General features: G+C 46.1%; 1 protein-coding gene across 3 annotated transcripts; it reads right to left on the reverse strand.

Annotated features, from left to right (window-relative positions):
• Positions 1–989: 989 nt before the first annotated feature.
• On the reverse strand, positions 990–25,635 carry TATDN2 (TatD DNase domain containing 2). 3 transcript variants are annotated; one of them, XM_053218945.1, is made up of 8 exons: positions 25,555–25,635; positions 24,394–24,825; positions 16,743–17,237; positions 8,546–9,424; positions 4,078–4,205; positions 2,359–2,542; positions 1,775–1,943; positions 990–1,594 (listed from the first exon to the last, which is right to left on the reverse strand). In XM_053218945.1, the coding sequence occupies exons 2-7, from the start codon at positions 24,817–24,819 to the stop codon at positions 1,803–1,805; spliced, it is 2,253 nt and encodes a 750-aa protein (XP_053074920.1). In that variant the 5' UTR covers positions 24,820–24,825; positions 25,555–25,635; the 3' UTR covers positions 990–1,594; positions 1,775–1,802. The 3 variants fall into 3 exon arrangements, 2 of the variants coding, with proteins under 2 accessions (XP_053074920.1, XP_014924839.2); XM_015069353.3 differs by lacking the exon at positions 25,555–25,635 and adding an exon at positions 24,938–25,535; XR_003415063.2 differs by lacking the exons at positions 990–1,594; positions 25,555–25,635 and adding exons at positions 2,070–2,167; positions 24,938–25,535 and having other exon boundaries at positions 1,807–1,943.
• Between the last annotated feature and the right edge of the window lie 1,277 nt (positions 25,636–26,912).

Raw genomic sequence — 26,912 nt, forward strand, 5'->3', positions numbered from 1 at the left:
AGAGCGCTCTGAAATACTTAGTCCTCCAAGCGGGAGAGCAAGCCCCCGATTCCCCGCATTGGCAAACTGGAGGCACAGACAATGCCACGCAGCTGAGCCATGGAAGGCCAACAGTGAATCAAGGCCTGCTTCCCAGGCCAGTGACACGTGCACCAGGCCAAGACAGAAACACCAGCTATGAAACGTTAAGTCCATTCCCTTTCAGCTTACGAGGCTCAAATGCACCTTCCAAAAACCCCTAGAGAAATCCAGCATTAAGTGATGGATTTCACGAATTAAGCTACCGGCCTCCAAGAAACAGACAAGGGACTGAAGGTGTCCCGTCTCACTGTGGGAGATCGGGGTAAAGGATCCTTTTGGACAAAGTGCAGAGTGTCCTCACACTTAACCCTCAACCATTAGAACCTTCCAGGGCCTGTAACAGATATACCAGGCAGGGAGCAGAGCACAGCTTAGAACCTGACGACCCAGCCTCTCAAAAGTCAAAGGAGAGGCACTCACTTCCAACAAGGGAGAAAGGACACAGATGAGGCAAAGGCAAGGGAGAAAGAGCCCTGGGAGGGGACTGAAAGGCAGAGACACCAGGCCTGTTTGTTTGGCATAAGCAACACCATCGCTTCTCGGCCTTTTGGCTAAGATCATGTGCGGCATAAGCAACACCATGGCTGAGCAGCCCCAACAGAGTTCTGAAGAATTAAACTGGTTTACCTCTCAACCCGGGTGGGGCACATAAGGGGCTGTTACATGGGATGAAACAGAAGTATTCTTGGTCCAGTGTTCCAGGAGAATGGGGCAAAAATGGAGCAACAGGCAGGTGGGACGTCCCAACAGCAGACTAGCAGGTCGCATCTGCTGCAAACTGAACCCTTACCAGATGAACACAACCGAGCCGTAGCCCTGGGGGCATCGGTAAGCAGAAACACCTTCTCAGGGGTCCTCTTCCTCCCAAAGGCCTTCTCCTGGAGTCCCCCAGTCTGTCCAGATCCCCCAGACAGTGAGCGTCCCCCGCCCCTCCAGACCAATGGCAGAAGAACCAGTGAGACGAGCAGCCAAGGTCTTCCACTCATGCTGAAGCAGAGCTGAGGCAGCAGCGGGGACAGCCAAACCGAAGCATTATCCAGGGAAAGAAGGGGAGGACTTCTCAGTTGAAGGACCATAAACCTCCGAGACAAGGCTCCAGTTAACGTCCCCCAGAGGAGGTTTCCCACTTGGGAGTTCATCTTTAGATCGGAGACCCAGGAGCGGAGTTACACACACACAGGTGCTCAGACGAGTAGGAGAGGGTCTGTGAAGACTACTCAACGTCGCAGGCTGCAGAGCACCAGGACTTGGAGTGGCGAACTCGCTGCGCCCTCCTCTCAGCCCCTTCCTGCGTCACTGACTGCCCCAGGAGGTAGACCCTACCCGCGCCCTTGCTCCACGCTGCTCCCCACCCCACCCCCGAGCCGGAAGTAGAGCTTTAGGACGGGGCTTCGAGGCAAACATCCTGTCCTGGTTTCCTCCGTTCCAAGGGGCTCTCTTCAGACACATCCCTGACCTGGGACATACAGGCAGAGAGCAAACCAGCCCATCTTCTGTCAGGCCACTGGTTGTCCTGGAGGGGTGGGGAGAGAAAAGGAAGAAGGTCCCAAACCAAGTTCACTCAAGACAGATCAGGCTAAATGCTCACCCTATTTTCTACATTCTCTCCAGTAAGAAGATGCAGAGAAACCAATTTTTGTCCTGATTTTTAAAAAACATGTAACGTGATCTTGATGACCTTTTCTAGTCTGACCTTTTTCTCCTGACTGCACCCTCTCTGCTTAAAGATTGTAGAGGCGGCTGGTGTTCTCACGCAGGATGGCCAAGGTGTGGGAGAGCGGCTGATCTTTGACCCTCGCAATCTCTCGGACCGTATGCAAGGCCAGGCCTGGGTGGGCATACTGGCAGAGGCTTTTGGGAACCTGGAAGACATCAAGCATTCAGAACATCATTGTGCCTTCTGTGCACAGTCATTACACAGATCCCCCCCCCCCCGTCCCTTCCCCAGCAAGGACCTCTTTGGGGCTGCCCTGTAGAGACCCCTTTACCTGCAGGTGCAGGGAGAGTCCTAGTCATGGGGGGCTCTGGGTGAGCAGGGTCCCACGCTTCCTTGGACTACCCTCTACAGGGTAGGGCTTTGCACTGCCTGGAAGAGAGTGGTTACCCTTCAGCTTCTCAGCCCCCTAGACTTTTGGTTCTGCAGAGAACAAGGAGACATCTACACAGCCAAGGGTGAAACCTGGAAGTCACTGGGGCTCTGGGCCTGCCAACCTTGCAAAGGTGACCGCCCCCCTCCCCCCATCCCCGCCTCAACTCAGCCTGATGACCCACCCCTACCTGTCGGGGCAGGAAGTAGGGAGCGTCCGTTTCCACAATGATTCTCTCCAGCGGGATCTGCTTCAGAGCTTCCCGGGCCTCCCAGGCCGAGGAGTAAGTCAGGACTGCTGTGAAGCCCACAGACATGTTGGGGAAGTGCTTCAGCAGAGGCTCGATGACTGGGTAGCTGCCAGTGAAGCAGTGCCTGGTGGGGGGGAGGGGAGGGTTTCCAGATCAGGGACCCTCTCACAGCCCCCTTTGCAACAGCCCCCAACTGCCCCCAAGACACAGTGGCCCTTTCAAATGATTTTGTGTGGACAAATTCCCAGAAACACAAAGATTTCATCCAAGAGAAGGACTCCACGGTAGCCAGACGGGAACACCATGGTTCCAACAAGGTAAGACCCACGGTGACTCTCAGCGATCAAAGCTCAGCAGTTAGCCCATCACTGCGCCCAATCCCACGCAGCCACTCGAAGTGGCCACCACAGGGAATATCCAGCAGCAATATAGGGACAGGGTGCACTTGTAACACGAGAAGAGAAACAGACTTAAAACCTGCAGCCCCTCCAAGATTACAGTTACAATAGGTAAAAAACTATGTCTCTGCAGCCAAATGAACTGGAAGCAAACAAAAAAATGAAGATATCAGAGAGTGGGACTACAGGTCAATTTTCTCTGAATGTGTTATCCATTCATGTTCTTAAGGCACTGTTATATTGTTAACCAATCGGAAAATTCAGGGCTTCCTCCAGCCACAACACCTCGCTGAGCCGTCTTGGCCCTGGTTTACCTGTCCCCCATTAGACTTCCTTCAAAGCCATCCCCAAACAAAGCCATGAGAAGCCAACCAACCCACCCAAAAGGGCTGAGGGACGGTGCCTCATCTCTGGTGTGTGCTACAACAATCAGAGAGGTCGCCCTCTCCACTTGGGCACCTGAAAGGCGGCGGTCTAGCCTGATAATCCACTGCCTTCTGCTGCCTGTCAACACCTGGTTTGGGTTCTAGGCTCCGTTTTTTCAGTTAACCCATCTCACCCATCTTGAAAGAGCCAGCTCAGGCATTACCTCCTGGCCCCTTTCTAGGAAAGCTAAGCTAACAGCCCCTCTTCTGGCTCCCACAGCACCTTATGCACGACTCAGCCCTACTCTCTGCGGAAGTCACTTGCCAGCCTCCACAGCTGCTCCCAGGGACCCCGAGCCAAATGCCTAGGACAGGTAGGCATTGATCTCCCAGGTAGGAGATCAAGAGTTTACCACACTGAGCCCCTAGACACAATTCAGATTAAATGCATAGTGAAATTCAATGGCTAGAAAATGAACTTTCAAATTCAAAAAAGGAAAGAATTTCTTTTTTGGTGCCCTGGAATGATCTCTATTTGCTAAGTCACTGGACAACACAGTGATCTCTCCCCAGATGTAGGGCCTTCATCTCTGAGAGCTCAGACTCCACTGTAGCCTGCCACCAGGGACCAGGGTCACGAAAGCCCCTTTGTTGCTCAGAGGTGATTTAGGATATTAGTTCAAACCATATGAAATTGCCATTGTATAAGTGAAAAATGGTCAAATATCAGAAATCTCACATGATTGAATCTAATACTTCATCTTTAGAAGGGATACTATGTCACAAAGACCTGATAGGATCATCCTCTCCTCAGTGAGTTTTCCTTTTTCCAACTAATATCCTACACAGAAAGAAGTGTTCCTCTCATTTGCCCACCGAAGCTCCAGCCTTCTAACCTATGGATCTTGTAGTCTGAGGGCACAAATTTTTTCATGATGTTCAGCAGATCTTCGTCAGCTTCTCGGCAGTGGATCACCAAGGGCTTCTTCAGAGATACGGCCAGCTGCAGCTGTCTCTCAAACACCTGGGAGAAGGCACAGGGACACCTGTGGGTCAGAGCCACTCCAGAAGCCTGTTACCTCCACAACACCCAGAGCAGTGAGCACCTCCATCGTCCCCAATTCTGCAGACTACATAATGTATTATAATAACAGCTAACGCTTACTGGGTGCTGACTCACAGGTAGAGCTCAGAGCTCTTTAGGTGTATTCCTAAATACTCTTTAGGTGTATTCCTGTGATTCTCGCAAGCACCCTAAGGTAAGGTACTGTTGTTGGCCTGTCATGCAGTTGAAGAAGAGGAGGTTCCAGGAGAGGGCAAGGGATCCGCAACTGGAAGCTGGGGCACCACAATCCACATCTAAACCCTGGCACTCCACAGAGCAACCACCATGCAATGCTTATGTGGGGTTGCAGGGGCAGGGCAGGGCTCAGGGACATCAAGTTAAATGTCCTTCCCCTCACCGTACCCATCTCTACGCCTACCCCCAAGAGGTAATCCCCTTCCACGCAAGTTCCAAAGTTGTACGTGCATACACACACACACACCCGCACAATGTGTGGATCTCAAAAGGTGCTCAAGTATTTGAAAGAATAAACTACCTATTTTCTCCAACTCACTTTCTTTACTCAACCAAAATCAGATATCCTTCTAGGTGAATACCTACTGATACACTACCTTTCATTTTTTTAACCTTTAAAAAACAACAACAAACTCTAGCCACTTTTAAATCACTAGTAAAATACACATATTGTTAAGAATTTAAATAAAAAAGGGGCTAGAACTTATCCTTTCCTCTAACAAGTTCAGCTTTAGAAGAACACGAGTATTAATTCATTATAAACAAATGACCTCATCTAAAACAATGTTTCCATGAGTTTTTTTTTTTTAAACAGTGGAACAGAATTCATGTTTGCATTTTTAACATCAAAAAACTACTATTGGTAATTTGAGTCCTGTAATATTCACTTGAGAATGACATCTTCAAGTCCAACGCTTGGGCTTCCTCTTCTAACAGTGACAGTGAACCAATACCAATTCTGATGTCATTCTTGTTTAACCTGTGTTTTCAACAAAAGGAAAATGACCACAGACACCAAAATCTTAGAATGCTTGGTAGAGTCTTCAAAGACGGTCTAGCCCTGTATCTACAGCTCGCTGGATCCCCTCCCCAACACAGCTGCCCTCCTTGGGTCCCTCCAGAAGCTGGAGGTCACAACAGATTCAATTTCCAAGGCTTAATTCCTGCTTCTAAAAAATTGTTCATAAGGGCAAACTATAGCCTTAGGATAGAATACTACAAAGCTGTTATAAAAAGCCTATTTTTTTCAAAATATATTTGAAACCAGAACCTTTTCAGAAGTGGAAAAAACATTCAAAACTAATTTTTATTTCCTAACTTCTTTTTTAAAAAGCATGGACATATAATTCTATGACAGGTTCTTGTCAGACATGCCATTTGTTCCTTGCAATTCTACAAGGGACAATAATACTAAAAATACAACATTTTGTAAAACATCCAAATTTCAAAAACAGGCAGATGGGAGAAGACGTGTTAGAAGGCAGGACCCTGTGGCTGGGTTGGAGCTACCTAGAGCATTTGTCATCACCAGGAATCCAGCTGACAAACACCAGTAGGGAATCAAGCGAGGGGAAGCTACTGACCCAGCATAATTACTCTTCTGCCTGTACGAGCTCTGGTTCTCCCACGGATCCATTATTTCCAGGAATTCCTGAGTCAATCAGTCTCTCCTAGGGGTGGCCCAGGCAGCTCTTGCATACTCAATTCCCCAGTAATTAATTTCAGTCAAACACAACTAGAGGCAAAAACCGCCTGGATCAGACAGCCCAGGTAGGGAAGGCCAGCCCACTCTCCCTGTCTTTTGAAACCAGATACCAAGAGATTCTGATAGTCATGCTAGCTGATGTGTGCAACTCGTACCTGAACTATCCAGGAACTAACTCTTAGGAGTCAAATAGGCAGTTAAATCTACGAACACACAGATAAGCAAGGAAAAAGTTAACAGTGGTTCACTCTGAGTAGCAGGGTAACTATTGAATTTTCCCCCAATTCTTTTGCTTTCCTGTTTCCCAATCCTTCCAGAAAATACTAGGTAACAGAAACCAAGCTCTAATAACCAACCAGAGCTGGCACCCTATCACTTAGCCAGATACGGTTTCTTCCATCAGCTTATCTTCTTCCCTTCATAAGGTAAAATATTCATCAAGAACTTGTCAACCACTCTGCTTTTAGGTAAATCCAACTCCGTGCAGACATCTACCTATTGTAGCTGTTAGGTCCCACCACTTCTCACTTTGGTGCCTGAGTGTAGACTTACATCAAGAACAAGGCATCCACTTCCTCCGTCCAGCCTGGTGGTCGTCAGTGTTCTACAGAAATATTTTATCTTCCCCTCCCGCTGCCAGCTATGTGTTTCCTCTGAATCGCCATTTTGCAGTCATGAGTCCCCTCTCACCAAGCCAGATGATATCCACAGGATTTTATCACCCTCTGCTACACCTTCAAGATGTCTGTTGCGCAGCACACACGCCCTATGGGCCTCGACGTGCAGATCTGATACCATAGTAATTTTTTTTAATGTTTATTTATTTTTGAGAGACAGAGAGACAGAGCATGAGCAGGAGAGAGGCAGAGAGAGGGAGACACAGAATCCAAAGCAGGCTCCAGGCCCTGAGTTGTCAGCACAGAGCCCAACACTGGGCTCAAACTCACGAACCGTGAGATCATGACCTGAGCTGAAGGTGGACACTCAACCAACTGAGCTACGCAGGTGCCCCGTTACCATAATAACTTAATAAAGGGAAAAGTTACTGTGAAATACTTAGTACGTTTCTTGGCACATAGTAGGCATTCAATCAACCCCAGCTATACAATTAAACACAATACTCTTCTTCCTTCCAGTTGCCTTAGTGCACACATTTCTCAATTGTTCCTCTTTCCATACCACACCTGCATTGAGCCAGGGAAACAAACCAGGAAAGCTGAATATTAAATATTCCTCACTTTCTTAAAAATCTGTTTTCTATGTCTTCAGATTTAGCTATTCTTCCATTCACTTTGGACTAGTTTATGACTGCCACAAGCCAGGAACTGCAAGCTTTCTAGTATTAGCGAAAAGAACTGTGGACACGCAAGAAGTTTGTGTAAGACAAACCTAATTCTGAACACAAACACTATTTACACTAGAAACTCACTAAAGTAAAAAATTGAAAACATTTGCACAAATAAAACCCCACCTGTCTGAAAACAGATCAAGTCAAAATCACCCTGTTCCAAATTTAGTAACCTTAGCAGGTCCTAGAAAACTCATTTTAAAGAGATCCTTTAGGAGCATCTGAGCATCTGAAATCGTTTCTTATGTAAATTAACTCTTAAGCCTTGCACGCAAGTTGGTTGCCATGGACAACTGTATTCAAATTGGAATCTCTCTCCTAAAGGTGTATAAAGGTCTGGAGTCCTTCAGCAGAAGAGTACCACACCTTCTCTAAACTTTCTCTTTGATCAAGGGAAAACTAAGAAACCTCTGACTCTACAAGATTCCCTCTCTTAACTCACACCGTTAACCACAGATGCAAGTATCAATGGGGCACAGTATCAGTGCATGGCAGAGGCTGACCGAGCCGGGCAGGGGACAGTGCTAAAGGGAAAGCTGGCTTGCTAAACTCTGCCCAGGCTGGCATCCACGAGCCCTCTCACCAAGGCCTGGAACGTACTGGGCATGCAGACCCAGCCTACCAGGCATCATCAGCACGAAGACAGCACACAACAAATTCTACAACAAACGCAACCTGGCAGTGTGAGCAGTGACAACGTGGGAGGGTCTTTCCTCTTGTCCTGCTCCTTCCCAAATCAGAAACTTCCACTGAAATACTCGAACCACCCTTCCTCTGGCAAATGTCTGTGCTCAAAAAAATACTTGGACAGGGGCAAGTACTAAGATGGGTAATAGTCGTCATCTCTGGCAGGATGGGAAATTCTCTTTACTTGTTTTTATATTTTCAAAATATTCTGCTACTAACATACTTAACTTTAGAATCGGATTAAAAATATAGTTTGAACAAAATTGGTTGCCTCCCAAAAAGAGTAACAAATGTCTTGCCATATATATATATCATGCCATAAGATGTCACAGAGTACCTATCCCCCTCTCCTACACAATCAAGTGTAAAGAAATAGTTGGTGAATCATGTGACAAGTAACATCTTGAGGGTCTGGACAAGAGCCATCACATTTTTAGGGGCTCTGAATTCTCTAGATACGAGAGCAGAGAAAGCTTTACTGTTGGGTTTCAACAACTGACAGAGGAAATAAAACTGTGAGCAAACTAAAAAGACCCTCATTACCTTGTGCTGTTCTGGGACAGGCGTGGTGCACTTATACGAGTAATCCAAGCCCATTTCCCCAAATGCCACAGCCTTGGGGTGCCTTAAGGCTTGCAAAAGATTTCTTTCTTGACTCTCACTGTAGTAACGTGCAAAATGAGGATGACAGCCAAAGGCCCCCCAAACCAGATCCTCTTTCAAGAGCTCCTCCCACAGGCAATCAGTCAGTGTCCGAGGATCACAGAAGTCAGAGATGCAGCCCTGAAACTCCTTAGGGAAGGAGCTGCTATAAATTTTTCTGAACTTGGTAAAGGACCCTTTGAAAGACAACTTGGAATACAGCATGTCCAGGTGACAGTGGGTATCGATGAAACCCTCTTCTAGGCCTGACCCCCGATGGCTCCTTGGCAGGGAGCCGGATGCGTGGCCTCCGCAGGGACGTGGTGCCATCTCCTCCTGGAGTGCTCTTTTCTCCTTCACTTCTTCTTCCGAGCTTCTGGAGAAATGAAATGAACGGGAGTTCTGGGATGTGCCTTCCTCTGTTGCCTCCTGGTCTCTGGAAGTATTCTGGGAAGTCGCTGCAGAGTTAGGGGGACAATCACTCAGGAGGCCCCGGTTGCTCCGCCCTGCCTGCAGCGTGTCACTGCCGGCGCCCACAGAGGGGTAGCCGCAAGGCTTGGGGCTGCTGGTCCAATAGCTGACGTAGTCACACCACGGACTACTGTACAAATGAGCCGGGTACATGACATAGTCAGTGGGGAAGGCAGAAGGCTCTGGAACTGTGGAGGGTTTCAGCGAGCCGGGCTCCTCCTGAGAGAATCGGACTGTGGAGACTTCATCTACATCAGACCAGTCACTTCCTGAAGAGGTGCGCTCTATCACCACCTCCCTTTCTTTAGGCTGCAGAAAAGAAAACAAACAATGGGTGAGCCCTCCTGTGTGAATGAAGACAGCCTCTCACACTCTGTCATCAGCAGAACATAAACCCTGGCTTGTCTTTCTGGCCACAGTGAAGGCTTTGCATTGGCTTACTTTCTGCCTGGTTTCCTTGTAATTTCCAGAATGTGAGCCAGGTTACAGTTATAACCAGTCATATCAGGTTGAGGAAAACAACTGTGACCACAGTCTTAGAATACCATCCCTAAAGGGGATGCTATTCCTGCACTCCCTTTCTGAATGATCCCTTTGGAGAAAATCTGCTCTCTAGAACACCTGGTGTGCTGGGGATTTTAGAGAAAAGCAGCACCCAGCAAGTCTCATCTCTAACGTGTCTCCAATACATTCCAAATGCAAACCGCACAGTCAAGGTGGGTTTAAGATGTGTCTGCAAATGCTTTTAACACTACTCCCCATTGAGAGGTGGGGTTTGTGACCCCTCCCTTCCCCTCAAACCTAAGGCAACCTAGTGACTCACAGGAGAACACCCAGGAGAGCACAGCAGAAGGGACACTGGACAACTTCCAAGGCTAGGTCAGAACAGCCTTACAGCTTCCCCTCTGTTCTGACAGCTTGCTCCTCCCAGGGAAGCCAGCCACCATACGCCAGAACACGGAGACCATACGCTAGAGAGGTCCCATGTAGGTGCCAGCATCAACTGCCAGCCACATGAGCAAGCACCTTGCCCGTCCAGCCCTGATGAACTTTCGGAATGCAGGCCTCCCAAGAACTGCATGAGAAGCACATGACAGACCACCACCTCCACCCCCAAGCAAGACCTGCCTTGTCCGGACCTTTCTGAATTCCTCACTCACAAAACTGAAAGCAAAGTAAAACATTTAGTTTCAGCCACTACATGGCAATGGTTAAGTGGATCACATTACATTAAATCAATTTAGCTTTGCCTAAAACAGAAGTCCCGAAGGTCATGAATTTTTGGTTTCTTCACTCATATCTTCCAAACACTTACAACAGTGCCTAGCATACCGTGCTCACAAATATTTGATGAATTAATTTGTAGAATAAATGGGGCAATGGTTCCTGAACTTAGCTTCAAATTGGAACCAACTGGGGGCTTTTTAAGGCTACCCCACCCTAAGATATTTTAATTCAACAGGGTCCCAAAGAATCCGTATTTAATTCTCCATGTCACTTTTATACAAATCAGGTTTGAGAAATACAGTAAACACATAGATCTCAACTCATGCCAAAAAGACTGTTCCTAGTTTCTTTTAGTTAACGAAGCCATCTATACCCTCCAGGACCAGTCAGCTTGAGCAGCAAAACACACTTTACAAAGTGTTTTCCTAAAAATACTTGTATAAGCAAATACAAATCACCTAACAAAAAATTTATTCTAAAGAAGCCTGATGAATAAATTGATTACCTCCTTAAAATGGAAAAGAAATCTTTTTTTGTTTCTACTGCGGATACTAATCTTCCATACCTCTACCCACACTCCAAAAGGAAACAAAATGGTCACATTTTATTGGTCACAAAAATGTTAATGAATTATAAACTTCCCATAGGATACTTTCCCACTTTAGATTTTCTTCTTGCTACTCCTTTCCTGAGTAACAGAAATATCCAAACAAGAACCTTTTCTAGGAGTGCCTGGGTTGCTCAGTCAGTTAAGTGTCTGGCTTCCACTCAGGTTACAATCTCACGGTTCGTAAATTCGAGCCCTGCATCAGGCTCTGTGCTGACAGTTCAGAGCCTGGAGCCTGCTTCAGATTCTGTGTCTTCCTTTCTCTCCGCCCCTCCCCTGCTCATGCTCATGCTCTGTCTCTGTCTCTCTCTCACAAAAATAAACATTAAAAAAAAAAATCTTTTTTAAAAAATATTTTCTAAGATACAAGATCACCTAAATTGCAGCACATTTAACATTTAATCTGGACTCCTGAAGGTGGGTGACAGGCAACTGGGTGATTTGTTACACTAATCTATTTACTTTGAATATGCTTGAAATTTCCCATAAAAGGTTTTTCAGGGGCGTCTGGCTCAGTCAGTGGAGTGTGTGACTCTTGATGTCAGGGTTGCAAGTTCAAGCTCCACATTGGACACAGAGTTTACTTAAAAAAAAAAAAAAAAAAAAGTTTTCTACAAGTTAATCTCTAAGGGAGAATAATCCTTCAAAAACCATCTTACTTATGGTGGAAATTTCCACCAACGTAGACAATAAAAACTTGCAGTCTTGCTAGAGCTGGACAAGTTTTTTTTTTTTTTTTTCCTTTTTTCCACTAAGACACACTAGAAACATTACTTTTGTATATGTGCACTTGAAAGTTAAAACCATTCTCAGATGCAATTAACATCTTTGCAATCCAGCTCTTTAAAGTTATTCTGCCATTTCTTTAAATAACTAATCTGATTAAAATTACAAAAAGCACCTGAACAGAAGGTAAGGTTTTATCCCCGAAGATGACCCCTCAGAAAGGGGGCATTTTATATGCTAGTTCTTACAAAGTCTCCTGTATTGCAAGATGTACATTCTTTTATGTGAGGAGGACAAATGACCCCAAACAGACCTCAACCAAGCTAATGTTGGATGCTTATAGGAAGGTTCCCTAAATTCATTTCTTAAAAATAGAGGGGTGGGTTAAGCAAAGAGATGTACCAGATTCAATAATCATTTCTGGAGGATATGACCTCACAGTTTGCCCAACGTCATTTTCAACAAACCTTTTAAAGAGCACTTTTTTTTAATTTTTTTATTTTTTTTTTTTAATTTTTTAACGTTTACTTATTATTGAGAGAGAGACACACGGAGCACGAGCAGGGAAGGGGCAGACAGAGGGGGAGACACAGAATTTGAAGCAGGCTCCAGGCTCCAAGCTGTCAGCATGGAGCCCGACGCGGGGCTCGGACTCACAGACAGCAAGATCATGACCTGAGCTGAAGTCGGTCACTCAACCAACTGAGCCACCCAGGGGCCCCACACTTTTTGTTTTTTAAATATCACTCTTGGGACACCTGGGTGGCTCAGTCGGTTGGGCGTCCGACTTCAGCTCAGGTCATGATCTTGCTGTCTGTGAGTTCGAGCCCCGCATCGGGCTCTGTGCTGACAACTCAGAGCCTGGAGCCTGCTTCAGATTTTGTGTCTCCCTCTCTCTCTGTCCCTCCCCCCGCTTACACTCTGTCTCTCTCTCTCAGAAATAAACATTAAAAAAAATTTTTTTTTAATTATCACTCTTAAAAAGCAATATGGTAAACGATTGCACATAAAGAGACATTGGAAAAATACTTGAGGAGCACCTGGGTGGCTCAGTTGGTTAAGCATCCGACTTTGGCTCAGGTCATGATCTCTCAGTTCACGAGTTCAAGCCCCGCATCAGGCTTTGTGAGGAGAGCTCATAGCCTGGAGTCTGCTTCAGATTCTGTGTCTCCCTTCTATCTGACCCTCCCCCCCAAAAAAATAAATAAAAACATTAAAACAAACAAACAAACATCAATGCCCATCTCAGACCTCCTGAGTCAGATTTTCCATTCTTATTATCAGGGAAGTTCAGGAAATCACACTACTTGACTCAAAAAGTAACTCCAGTGACAGCAAAGACCATGTCAAAGATATGTGCAAAGGTTCAATAAAATTTAATGAAATGAGTGAGTGGGAAAAATAGCAGAGTGGGGAAAACATATGAATTTGAAAATGCAAGTGTAACTACAAATACATACCATAAACAGACTTATGATTATGTGATCTAAGTTCCTGAAAGGCTTAGTCAAGTTGGCCAAGAAAAGGTTTTTGCGTTTTCTTAAGAAAATGGAAGGTTACCTATATTGAAGATTGCCTTAGGTTCACACAAATATGGTAAAATTTAAAGTTACATTTACTGAGGTCCTACTATATACTTAGTCACTGAGCAAAGTGTTTTCATGTATCAGTTCAGCAAACTGTGACCCATAAGCCAAATCCAATGCACTCCCTGTTGGTGTAAACAAAGTTTTACTGAACAGTCAGGCCTGTGCACTTAAATACCGTCTCTGTTTTCATGCTTCCACAGCAAAACTGAATAGTTCCAACGCAGGCCACATAGTTCACAACACCTAAGATATGACCTGACCCTTTACAAAATAAGTCTGCTGATCCTTTTGTTTAACCATGATAAGATTTCAAGAACTGTGATTTTTACACAGATGAAACTGGGGCTCAAAGAGGTTAAGCGGCTTTCTCATGATCACAGTTCAGGTGGCCAAGGTATGACCCCTTATTACCTGATCCCAACACTCAGTGCTTACCTACCATTTCATGCCTCCTCCAAATGCATACTTAACAAAGACAATCTAAATGTCCTGCCTGACAAACAGAAGTCTGGGTAAGTTTGGAAAGTTCATCCATACAAAGGAATTTCAGGTGGCCCAACAAGATCATGATCAACATCAGACAGGAAACGCAGCCATTATATAGTTAGTAGAAAAAGTAGGTTATAAAACATATTGTTCTTGAGATTTCCAGTTAAATATAGCACATGTGGTTTTTGTCCTTCCTGCCAAAAAACCCTTTGAAAATTATAGGAAATGACTTGAAAATACATAAACCTACAAAGAGAAAGCATATAGAATAAACGGCAAAGCTAATTACACAAAAATCAGCCGCTAGAAAGCAGACAGATGAACAGTTATCAGATAAGCAGATCAGAGACAGCCAAAACCTAAGCCTGCAGTGAGAAAAACCCAGGGTGAGCCACAGTACAGGACCCCCAAAAGACTCAGTTGGAAGTATTCGACCTCTGAAAATGAAGGTAAAGCTGGAGATGAAAACAGGAGAATGAGTTGGAATCTGTGATGTTAGGTCCCCAGATCCCTCCTCTCATCCTGTGCAGGTGGGTCTGCCCTTTCTCCACCCAGCAAAAGACTAAGGTTCATACTTGGAAAAGTTGAGCCAAGGAGATTATGGAATAATCAGGGACAATGGACACACAATCAAGGGTGAGGGACCATCGCACGTTAGACAGTTGACAACCCAGGTACCTCCCTCACCCTGACTCCCAGAACAGCAGCAGCCAGATGTATATCTCCTAGGTGGAGGAATAGAGCATTTCCCCTGGGGGACACTGAGCAGCCTGTGAACAGCAAGCCACAGATCCAGTTGGGACCCCCACAAAATTACCCAATGTCATCACTCTATGTTGAAGCCAGCACTTAGGACTTGCAATCAGCTTTTGAAAGCTCCATCTTTAAATATGAACAGACAGCCAACACATCCCAGGAGAGCTCTACCACAAAAGATAGAAACCAAAATACTTGGAAAAAAATGAGAAGGAAACTCAGTGAAAAAGTAGTGCAGAAAGCAGAAGAAAACTCAAAACAAACCTATAATATTCTCAAAGAGATAAGGCATGATAATCTCAAACAATAATAGGATGCTCTAAAAAAGGAATACTCAAAACATTAAACTAGTGTTCCTAGAAATTAAGTATGTCAGGGGCGCCTGAGTGGCTCAGTCGGTTAAGTGTCCAACTTCAGCTCAGGTCATGATCTCATGGCTCCTGAGTTTGAGCCCCACATTGGGCTCTATGCTGACAGCTCAGAGCCTGGAGTCTGCTTTGGATTCTGTGTCTCCCTCTCTCTCTGCCCTTCCCTGCTCACACTCTGTCACTCTCTCTCTCTCTCTCAACAATAAACATTTAAAAATTTTTAAAAAACCAAGACATTAAGTATGTCAAAAATGGGGGGGGGGGGGGCGGGCAGTAAGTATTATATACACCTACCTTAATTACTCACAAAGAAAGCAAAAATGAAAGAAACAGGAAAAGGGGGAATTCTAAGGCAACAACTAAGGCAAGTACAGGGAAGAAGAAAACTGAGATTACTTATTTTGACAATATTGAGGAGAATTTTATGGCACCAGCAGTTTGGGGATGAATTAGTGACAGGTATGAAGAAAACTAAAGGGAAAAAACAAGGCAGTGATGCTCTCAAAGGAAGATAAACTTTTTATAAGAATGTAATCAGGGGCGCCCGGGTGGCTCAGGTCATGATCTCACGGTTTATGGGTTCAAGCCCTGCATCGGGCTCTGTGCTGATAGCTCAGAGTCGGAAACCTGCTTCAGATTCTCTGTTTCCCTCTCTCTCTGCCCCTCCCCCGCTCACACTCTGCCTCTCTCAAAAATAAACAATAAAACAAAACAAAAAATGTAATCAGAGTATATTAGATGATTTGGGCTAGGAACATGGGAATAACAAATCTTCAACAGATTTAGCCAGAAACTGTATGACAACAACACAGGGAGCTGCAAGGAGAAGAGGTAACAGGTTCATGGGTGTGGTGGTGCCAAAGTTAGCGCAGCAAACTAAATTCTCGTCTTCTGCATAGCACGTCCATAGATGTCTACAACTAGAAAATCAATACACAGTGCAAGATCACTGAGAAATATGGAGATACTAGAAGAAAGAGTTAAAGAGATTCAAGGAGCTGCTACTCAAGAGACGTAAGTAAAGGATAAGTAGAGATGGGTACAACAGAGGAATGCTTTTCCCCCCAATTATAAACTGTGTTAAAAATTGCTAGTGTCCCTCCAATACCATTCTTTCCTTCAAGAGCAATAAAGGTGATCTGGGTGTAAATCTCCCAGATGAAAGTTAATTTTCCAGAGTCTCTTGCAGCTAGGCATTGGCCAGGATTCTAGATTCATGTCAATAGATAAAAGCAGAAATGATGTGGACAACTTCTGAGCCAAGTTCTTAAAAGAGAGGGAGTGTACTTTCCTCTGCTCTTCTCCCCTTCCTACTGGCTAGAATGTCAATGTAATGTACTCAGGGTCCCTTCAGAGTAGCCAACTCAGATCACAGATAGAAACTGAGCTGAGGGGGCAGGGCATCAAGACAGAGGGCACCAGTGTCCCTGAAACTACGAAGCCATTCTTCTGAAGCCAGGTTTCTATTTTCTTTAAGCCATTATCCATTTTGTTAGGGCAGGCACACACATCCTAACAAACATAAAGTCTACATTTAAAAAAAAAAAAAAAAAAGGTTGGGGGGTGCCTAGCTGGCTCAGTTGGTGGAGCATACAACTCCTGCTTTCAGGGTTGTGAGTTTGAGCCCCAAGTTTGGTGCAGCGATTACTTAAAAATAAAATCTTAAAGAAAGAAAACTCAGCACTGTCTTGAGACTTCTTAGAAACTCTGGAAGTATTTTAGAAGAGAATCATCAATTTGTCCTGGAATCGTGGGTAAGTCAAATGCTGCTTTTAACGAAGAACACCTAGGATCAAACTACAAAGGCCAAATAACATAAAATCAAGAGAACTAAAAACCTAATGCTTGGTGTAAGTTCAACTCACCTTCTGGCTTTCTAAATGAGAGTCAGAGTCATCCAAAAACTCCAGAGGTGGAGAATGCTTGTCAATGACTGTCCTTCGGTCACCAGGTGTCTCCTCGCTGGGTTTCTCCTGAGGGTCTATCACCACTCTCCTGTCGCAGAAGCTGGTCCTCTCCAGCACAGCCTTTTCCTCCTCTGCTCTTACCTCTGGGGCTGACTCTTTCCCTTTCTGAGGAGGAGACACAGTGGCACTCCTGGCTGGCCCTTCTCCACGGCTGGGACGCTCCCTTGTGTTTGGTGTGGCCCTAGTGGAAGCCTCTCCCTTCCTTTTTGGCATCGACTTTCCCAAGATGCCCTGGATAGCCTTCAGGTAGATCATTGTAGAGCCTTGGTCTCGAAACCTATCCCTCTTCCTTTTCTGGACCTTGTTTGGTTCCTCAATTGTGTCATTCTGACCCTCAGCTTCGGCTGCAAATTCAGAGTTTGTGGAGTTACGAGAACTATCTTTCGAATCAACCTGGAAGGGGGAAAAAAAAAAATCACAGATCATGAAAGGGTTGTCCCAAGGGCGATTTCATATAGCAAGGACTCAGCAAATCATAAATCAGTGGTGGCTGCACCAATCATAGGCAAAGTGACAGTGGCTAAGACAAAGATTCTCTCCTGGAGGTGGTTTCCATCCCAACCTATTGAGAAGTACCACTGTAAAAGGGCCTGAATTGCTGCCATTTCTTACTATTCACTTTCTACCGCTCATTAGATCATACGCTCATACTGTAGGGGGCAGGAATGAACTGAGAGATAAACAGTCTAAAAACACTAGAATGTAAGTTCCTTAAGGCCAAGGACTACCACCAAACACTTCAGAACACACATACACAAAAGAGAACCCCAAAATTTCAGCAATAAAAGGCTCAATTAACCCAATCCCACATCTAAGAGTCCAAGAGACCTAAGGACCCAGGGAGCAATAGACTCCAATCTCCCAAGTCCTGAGGCAGGGTGCAAGCCTTATCGAAATTCTCTGCAAACTCCTTCCCCCAAATCAAAACCTTGGTGCTGGGAGGTGTCTCGTCTCCCAGAGAATGCACCAGGGTCAGTCCAGAGACTATAACTACCCCCGACCTCAAATCTCCTCAGAGACACAGGTCAAGTCTCAGTCCCTTCTTTCCTTCCCCTCAGCACTCACTCATTCCAGGAGCTACACTATTTGTTCTCAATGTTAATTTACTGTGAAATGCATCCAGTCTAATCCCAGCCTGGGGTAAGAACACTCAACACATCTTCCTCTAGAATCATCTCAAAAGCAATGAAGTCCAAACCTTCCCAACCAGGACCTAGATTGACCATTATCCCAAGGCCTTCTATAGTCCCTACAACTTGTTCTAATTCATTTGCATTAAATTCCTCTCAAATATATATATAGAGAGAGAACTCCACACTAAGGTCGCTGATACTTTTTCTCTACTGTCCATCAGGAAGCGAGTGGTTACATAAAGAGGTTTACCCTCTTATTTTACACACCTCTCATATTATTTGAACTCTTTCCAGGAAGCACATATCATCTTTGGTTGTTGTCTGTTTTTTTTTAAGGCTTTTGAAATATATAAATCTAGACACTAACATGGCATGCTATTTTTTTACTAGCAGTACTCAAATTGTTGGCATCTACTAGCTTTGACGAAATGGACGGGAAAGGTGGTTTTTACTTTCATTTTGAACCTCTGAATTTTCTAACATGGTAAACATTTTTTTTTAATTGCCTCGGGGATTATCTGGGAAAGGAGATTATAAACCATTTTTTGGGTACCTTTCCTTATTTGAGAAAATCTAACAAATGTTAAAAATGAACTTGGAGGTTCCCTGGGCTTGCCTTACAGGGCACAGCCACAACTTCCCAGCCTGCTTCTCCACCACCCGCATCTCTACCACCAACCACCTGCCAGCCTCCAGCATCCCCGTCACACCCTCTTATATACCTTTATAGGCAAATCTAATCTCCTTTGCTTGGAATACCCTTGCCTTAGAATTCATTTCACAAACTACTATTCATCCTGGAAGGCTCCAAATCCCTTCTTTGACTTCTCTACCTCTCCCTGGACCATGAGCTACCCCTCTCCTCGCCCTCCAACCCCTGGCCCAGGGCAGGTGTAGGACAGCATGGAAAGACAAGGTCGACAGCAAACAGAGGAGCCCCTGTACTGTCTGATGGGTCATAGCTCCTCATCTCAAACCAACTGCCACCGCTTGTTAGTACAGATCCAGAGTTAAAGATTCTGGTTTTCCAAGTAAAACAAGAAATCTCAAATTTAACTCATTTTTTCATCCAGTCAGCAATTTTTTGTTGAGCACTTACTATATGCTAACAGGCACGCTTCTGGATCTGGGGGTTTAGCATTCAATAAAGCATACCAAAACACCTGCTTACTGCACCTTACATTCTAGTTGGTGAGCAAAGGGAAAACCAGAATAAAGGCAATATATATGTTAGAGAGTGAAAAGTGCCAGAGAGAAAAATAACACAGGAAAAGGGAGTAGAAAGTAGGGAAGGAGAAGAAGGTCCCTCAAGTCCCCGGTTCAAGGCAGAGGTCTGGACAGGAGGCATATATTTTTAATGTGCAATTTCCAAAATTTTGGGTACTTTGAGGACCCAGCAGGCCGCATTCAGCTTATGGACCACCATTTTGCCCATCCTGGTAAAGAAGACCAGGACTATCCTTGGGGGAGAAAAAAGTGTTAGAATTCAAATAACATACCTTGTGTTACCTTGTGACTTACAATTCAGAGATGCCACAGCTGTCATCCCTCTTGTACAGAGAGGGAAACTGCCATATGCCTTGTAAGTGGCAGAACTAGGAGGCAAACTCAAGTACCCCCTAATATCCTGGAAACCAAAGGAGAATGGCAAAAATATGAAAATTGAGAAACAGCAGCAAAGGCTGAGATGTCAAAGGCCGTGAGGACCCGAAATGGATCCAGGTTACTGAAGACTTTCAGAATAGGAGGATATAAAGGTAAAGATTAGGCAGAAAGTTCAACAGAAAAGGCCAACAACCTGGCTCCTTAAAGGAGAGATTTCATTTTTCCTGGCAGCATGGCTTGGTGAATTATCCATCTCTGAAGGTGGGGCAAAGACTCAGTGGAGATGCTGTTCCAGCCCTAGTCCTCACCCACCTGCACAATTGCCAACAGTTCTTACCCAGTTCCTGCCTACTCCCTCCCATCCTTTCTCTAGAGTGCACCAGAGGAATTCTAAAATCTGGCAACCTCACACCTCTGCTTAATTTTTTCTTAATGTTTATTTATTTTTGAGAGGGAGAGAGACAGAGTGCGAGCAGGGGAGGGGCAGAGAGAGAGGGAGACACAGAATCTGAAGCAGGCTCCAGGCTCTGAGTTGTCAGCACAGAGCCTGATGCGGGACTCGAACTCATGGACCATGAGATCATGACTTGAGCTGAAGTCGGACGCTTAACTGACTGAGCCACCCAGGTGCCCCATCACGCCTCTGCTTAAAACCCTTCGTGCTGCATTTGCCCACAGAATACATCCCCACCTCCCGAGCATGACATCGGAAGCCATTCACAGGCTCAACCCCAAGCTTCTTTCCAAGCATCATCTCCCAGCTTTCTCCATACACCCAAGTGCCCGGGAATGAAGAAAGGTGCTGGAGCAAATGCAAGCGAGGGCACCTCTTCCGTGAGGACTTTCTCGATGGTTAGTCATTCATCCCTCTGACTCTGAGTACTTTAAATACCCCTGTTACAGCACTCCACACAATGCTCAGTGATGAATGACTTTTCAGTGTTTCAACCACGGCCTTATTCTTCGCACCTCCAAGCGCTAGCACGGACTACCACCCGAGCGCTGGACATCTGCCGGGTGAGTATGCAGGAACCACAATCACACAGGAAAGCTCTGTCATTCGAGAGCCAACATACACAATGGCTTCCTATGTCTGGGCTGTGCCACCCTGCAGAGAGCTCCTCAAGGGGAGGATCTTGCCCTCCTCATCTCTCCATCCCTCATTCTAACACTGGGCCAGGACAGAGCAGGTGCTCCAGAGGGCCGCACTGGAAAGAACACAGGCTTTGAAGTCCCACGGATCTGGGACTACAGCACAGCTTCGCCACATACAAGCTATATGGCCTTGGTCAAGTTACTTAACATTTCTGAGCCTCCTTTCCCAGAGCCTACACATACTCGGTGCTCAAACATTTGTTAATCGATATGTAAATATTTGTTAACTGACATGTAAAGATATTAATCCCTATTTCACAAGCCTCTCAAGATTATATGAGAGCTTATGGGTCAAACATTGAAAATCATATTTGATAAAGGTCTATCACATCATAAATGTTCAATTTTTTCCCTTCCAGTCTTCCTTCCCTAAGTTGAAAGTAGAAATTTAGGTAGGTCATACTAAAGACTAAAGACCAGGTAGGTGAAGGTGCTCACAACAGATAAATTTAACTCTTACTCTAAGAGTAAACGAAGATCTTCAGCCACCATTAGAATTTGAGAAAACTTCTCCAACAACTGTCCTAGAGAGAGGTAATAAGGAATAAACATTAAGAGGCTGGGCCAGCAGGCATCTAGTGATTCCAAATTGCCTAGTCTAGCCATGGTCTGAATGGGTCCCCCCAAAATTCCTATGGTGAACTCTAACCTCAAGGTCATGGTACTAGGTGGGTCATTTGGGAAGTGATTAGGTCATGAAAGTGGAGGCCTCATGAATGTGATTAGCGCTCTCATCTAAGAGGCCCCAAGAGAGCTTCCCTGTCCCCTCTGCCATGTGAAGACAGAAGGAGAAATCTGCAACCCAGAAAAGGGCCCTCACGCAACCATGCTGACCCCTTGATCTCAGACTCCAGCCTCCAGAACAGTAAGAAATAATTTTCCACTGTTTACAAGCTACCCAGTCTGCGGCATTGTTATTGCAGCCAGAAAAGACTCAAGCAAGCATCTTCCCCTCTGAATATCCTGTGACCTGGCTGAGACCTCAGTGCTGAAACTGGGGAGGAGACAGATGATGCAGGACCCACACACAAAGCCAAGGGTGTACCCCAAAGTTTACAGAGCAAATGAAGAAGAACAGGCGGATAAGTGGGTAGAAAGTAAGAGTAAGGGGACCTTAGAAGGACCTGAGGGGGGAACATGCCATTTTTTTGTGAGTGCCGCTGGGCTGTGCTTGCTGACGGGACTTAGGACTTACGACTTACTAGACAAACAAGCTGGACGTGGCTGCAGAGCAAGAGGGGCAGAGGTGCAGACTGAGAGGAAACTAAGAAAGGCATTTTGTATTTCATCAAGATGAGGCCAGTACCACACCTTTTTTTCAAACTAGCAAGCACTATAGGAACAACCCTTAGTAGAGCTAGAGAGGAAGAATTAGGATTAACAGTATCAACATGCTTATGTTCTATCCTCATGGAACATGAGTGACCTTTCAAAGATGCTAATCTGCCTTCCCCATGTACAGAGTTCTATAGAACTCTCTAATGGCTTAGAACAAAATCCAAACTCCCTTGGCTACTAAAGTCCTGCTGCAACCTACCCTCACCTCGCTCGCTAGCCTCCATCCTGGGCTCACTCATATGCTCCACGCACCACATCACGAGGCAGTCTTGTGACTTCTCAAGCCTCCCCCCAAAACATGTGCTCCTGAGAAGCCATCTCATGGCTCCACAATCCAGCAGAGTGCTTGGTACTCAGGAACCCTCAAGAGCTTATGGACTAAAGGCAAAGCACTAACCTCACGACTTCTGAGACAGGACCGGACTACTCATGACTCCACAGCTAACCATTAAATTGCTTTTGGCATAAGAAGGCCCTTAGGCCTAAATGAGATACAGATGGGTCCATGATAGACTTACACCCACCTGGATCAGAGGCTATATCTTCAAATCTTGGTTCCTGGTCTGCAGGACAGCCTAAGCCAGGAATACAGCACCCCTGAAAGACCAACCAAAGATTCCCGCCCCTCTTGAAGGGCTTCATTCTATCTCTAATTGTCACCAAAGTAAAATTTAATCAATTGACATTATTTTATGCTGTGCCCAAATTAAGTGAATCATGTCAAGGATTAATGGCAAGATTAAATTATATGGGCCAAGACTGATATTCACCTGATTTACATTTGAATCATATTCAATATGTATTCTTATGCCAAAGACGTAAGAATCTGAAATCACAAAAACAAAAAAATCCACGTGCCATACAAGAGTCGTGTGAGGTGCACAGTGAGAACACCCGGCCCACTTCACCTAAGAGATCCACAGGATCAACAGCCAACGACAGCCTAATTTCTCAGTTCCATGTAATTTAACCAGTGAGCCAAAGTTTATAGGTCAATCCACTTTCCTCATTGCCTTTTATTTCTTTTGTAAGATCACTTTATCTGAAAGCAGCTCATCTCACCCAACTATGACTTTTCTTCCACTCCTCCACATACACAACTCCTCACCTTCTAAGGCCCAGAGCTGTAAAACCAGAATGCAAACTTTTAAGAGGGCGGTGATGTCCGTTTTGTTCCTGGAGAATCTCAAGCAACTAGAGCACTGCCTGTGACAATCGAGGCCCTCGATAAATATTTGTTCCAAACCTGACTGGAAGAGTGGATGAAGCTCATGGTAGAGCCGGTGACATTAGCTAGTACTCACCCTCTCCACCGGGGAAACAGCAGACCATGAGAGATGAATTACATTTGCTTCTACTTCTCACAGACTCATGTTCAACGTTCCCTCACCACAACCACCTCCCTCTCAAAAGCAAAAGGCTGAGAAAATTTTATCCATCTTTTTTTAAGTTAATATAAAATGAAGGAGTGGATGAAATGTACCTCCTCTGAGAAATCCTCCTGCATGTTCCTAATGGGGAACTAAATATTTAAGCTCCAAAACAAATGCTACCCTACCCACCAAGCAAAATCCCAAGGTGCTAGAAACCGTTAACTCTGGTGAAAAGCCACACCAAAAACCAAGTTTTTTTTTTTTAATTTTTTAAATGTTTATTTTTGAGTGGGGGGGGGAACACACAAGTGGGGGAAGGGAAGAGAGGGAGGGATACAAAGAATTCAAGCCAGCTCCAGGCTCTGAGCTGTTAGCACAGAGCCCAATGCGGGGCTCAAGCTAAAGACTGTGAGATCATGACCTGAGGCGAAGTCAGCCTCCCAACCAGCTGAGCAACCCAGGCGCCCCAAGAACCAAATTTTGATTCTCAGTTCTGTGACTCAGAAAGGTTCAGATTACAAGGGCACCATTCCTTACATTTACAACTGACATAAACACAGCGGTGTCTCTTGAACTTGCCGTGCCCCTTCTAATGCAGTAATCCTTCAACCTAAACTGCACATTACAGTTACTTGAGGAGCATTTAAAAATCTGGAAACCCAGGCCACACCCTAGCCCAATTAAATGAGAATGAGAAACAGGCACAAGCACTTTAAAGCTTTTCCAAATAGTTTTGAAGCGCTGCCAAGTTTGAAAACTACCTCTCTATGGCACTTTAGCCTGCCCCCTCCCCCCCTCGACCAACTGCTGGGTGTTCGGAGTTTGCTAGACCTCTGGGAAGACCCCAGAGGTCTTTAAAGACATGACCCTTCTTAGTTTCCTGCCACCAATATCTCAAGCCACGTGCAAGGGCTTCACCGACTGCAAGCCTTCCCAGTCACCTACCTTAAGGCTGCAGGCTTCCTCCTCTAGAGAAGCCATTTCTTCCGGAGAGGGGTTGGCAGAGCGAAGAGGGGATCCTCTGGACGATGAAAGGAATCCCCGTGTGCTCCGAATCAGGCAGCCTTTGGGGGCAGCCCCGCCCACACCTGGGCCAGAGGAATGCGAGGAGGAGGAAGAGGAGGAGGAGGAGGAAGAATTTCTGCGGCAGGATGAGCCCCAGGGCAACCTCGGGGTGCAGGCCACATCGTCCTCCTTCTGGGCTTTCAGGCGCTTAGGGCTGCTGGTGCCTCCTGAACGCGACGCAGAGCTAGGAGCTGACCGGCTGGAGGGGGCCACATCACCGGGCTCCCTGAGGCAGCTGCGCTTGCGGGGACACCCTTCCGAAGTGCTGCTCCAGTGGTACTTGACCTTGCGCCGCTCCGACGCCATGGGCACCTGCAAAGTAAAGAGGCGGCCTGGATTCCAACACCACCCCTCCGCAGACCCCCGCCATCCCAGGGTCCCCTGGAGGAGGGCAAGCCAGGTCAGAGCCAGGGGCCTCACTGACCTTTCCCCGTTCTTTCCACTGCCCATCACAGTTCTCAAGGTTTCGGAGATACCAACGCGCTTCTACTGTTCGCGATTCCAAAGCGCTTCGCCTTAGTCAAAACGATCCAAGATTTACTAAGGGCGTCGGTTTGGTTTCCAAACCCCACAACGTGCTTCCGCGATCACCAAGCGCTTCAGTTTGCACAGCGCTACTAGGAGATGTCAAAGCGCTTCCGGGATTACAAAGCGCTTCGATTTAGTTTGCAGTACAGAGCCCTTCCGAGATGTCAAAGCGCTTCAAAAGACTACAAGGCGCTTTAGGGTCCACACATGGCTACCAGACCCTCAGCCTTTAGGGGGTTGGGGGGGGCGCGTGGTCCAGAGGCCTGGAATGCCGAGGGCGGGCCGCAGGGCAGGGCCAGACCCGGCGCGCAGCCCGCCCTGCTCCCGCGGCCCCGCCGACCAGCCCGGGGCCCTAGGGGCCCGAGCCGCCCCTCAGGAGCCAGCGGTGCGGCGCTCGGCCGCCACGGGACAGCCTCCGGCTCGCCCGGTGACCCCTGCCGCCGCAGCCCAGACGCCGCCCCCGCCGCCCCCACGGCCGGAACGTCCCACCCCGGCCGCCCGCTCGCCTCCCACCCCAGTCTTGCAGCCCGCGCCCGGCCTCCGCCCGAGCTCCGGCCACACCGGCCTCCGCTGCGCCCGCCTCCCGGAACGAGCCCTGCGGCCCACCGCCCGGCGTGCGGCGGGGGCGGGTACTGCGCCGAACGGGGGACGCCCATTGCTCGAATCGGCAGGGGGCGGGACTCCGAGCAAGACGGAGCTCGCCTGTTGGTCAGGAGGCTTGGAGGCATTGGTCGGAAGCAAGGCAGGGCGGAGCCACTCACGTGGGCCCGAAGAGCGCGAAGCTAGGGAGGGCCGCAGTTCCGCTCGCCAGTGTTCCACGGCTCTGGGGGAGTCCGCGAACCCGTACCCTACAGTGTCTCTCCCTGCTGCTCAGCGCTTCAACCCTTAGCTAGACGCGTTCAGGTCCCGATACTCTCCTCGAACCCGCACTAACATCATGACCCCATTTGCAGAGCAGGAAACTGGTTCAGAGACCAAGTGACACACCCAGAGAGTGGCAGAGTTGGAAGTTAGGAGCCACAGGGAAAAAAAGACGATACAAAAATCTAAAATGTAAAATTTCTGCCGGGCAAAAAATATCAAAGTTAAAAGAATATTAGAAAAATGCAACACATAAAAAAGGGCTGATGTCCTTACTATGTAAAAAACTGTCTTAATAAGATAAGTATTAAAATAGAAACAGATGTTAAGTAACTGGAATTAAAAACTTAAAAAAAAAAAATAAAATGAACCAAGGAAACAGAAAGGAACCAAGAAACAGACACAAATTACGAAAGGCTCTTTAATATCTGAAAATAATGGCTCCACTTGTCACTTAAAAATACGAATAAAATTATAAATTTTCACCTATTAATCGGCAATGATCAAGAAGCATGATAATATTCTTTGTAGCTGAGGATGGGGGGAAATGCATTCCCATACCTGATTCTGTGTAAATTGGTACAGCCTTTTTGGAAGGAGCACTTTGTAGTAACAAGAATGAAACCACCTCAACATCCAGCATTGGAAGCTAATTATATAAATTATAAAATATCCTTAGAGTGGAATACCAGGCAAAAAGACTAAAGTAATCCAAAAGTACTGTTGAGGAAGAATGGCCAGGAAGGATGTGAAAAAACATGCCTACACTGAAGCCAGAAATTCCAACTCCATGTCTGACTCACAGTTTTGATCTTCGAATGAAAATTTTCTAATGAAATCTAATGATTAATGACGCTAAGCAAAAAGATAAAATTTTCATCATCTTTGGAAGGATACCCCAAACAGCAGCAGTGGTAACTTCTGGAGAGAAGAAGCAAGAGACTAAAACCCCAGTGGAAAAAAGGCTTTTTTCCTAGCATGTAATGGTTTGTACTGGATTTTTTTGGTCA

Source organism: Acinonyx jubatus, chromosome A2 (genome assembly GCF_027475565.1).
Source record: "Acinonyx jubatus isolate Ajub_Pintada_27869175 chromosome A2, VMU_Ajub_asm_v1.0, whole genome shotgun sequence".
NCBI lineage: Eukaryota > Metazoa > Chordata > Mammalia > Carnivora > Felidae > Acinonyx > Acinonyx jubatus.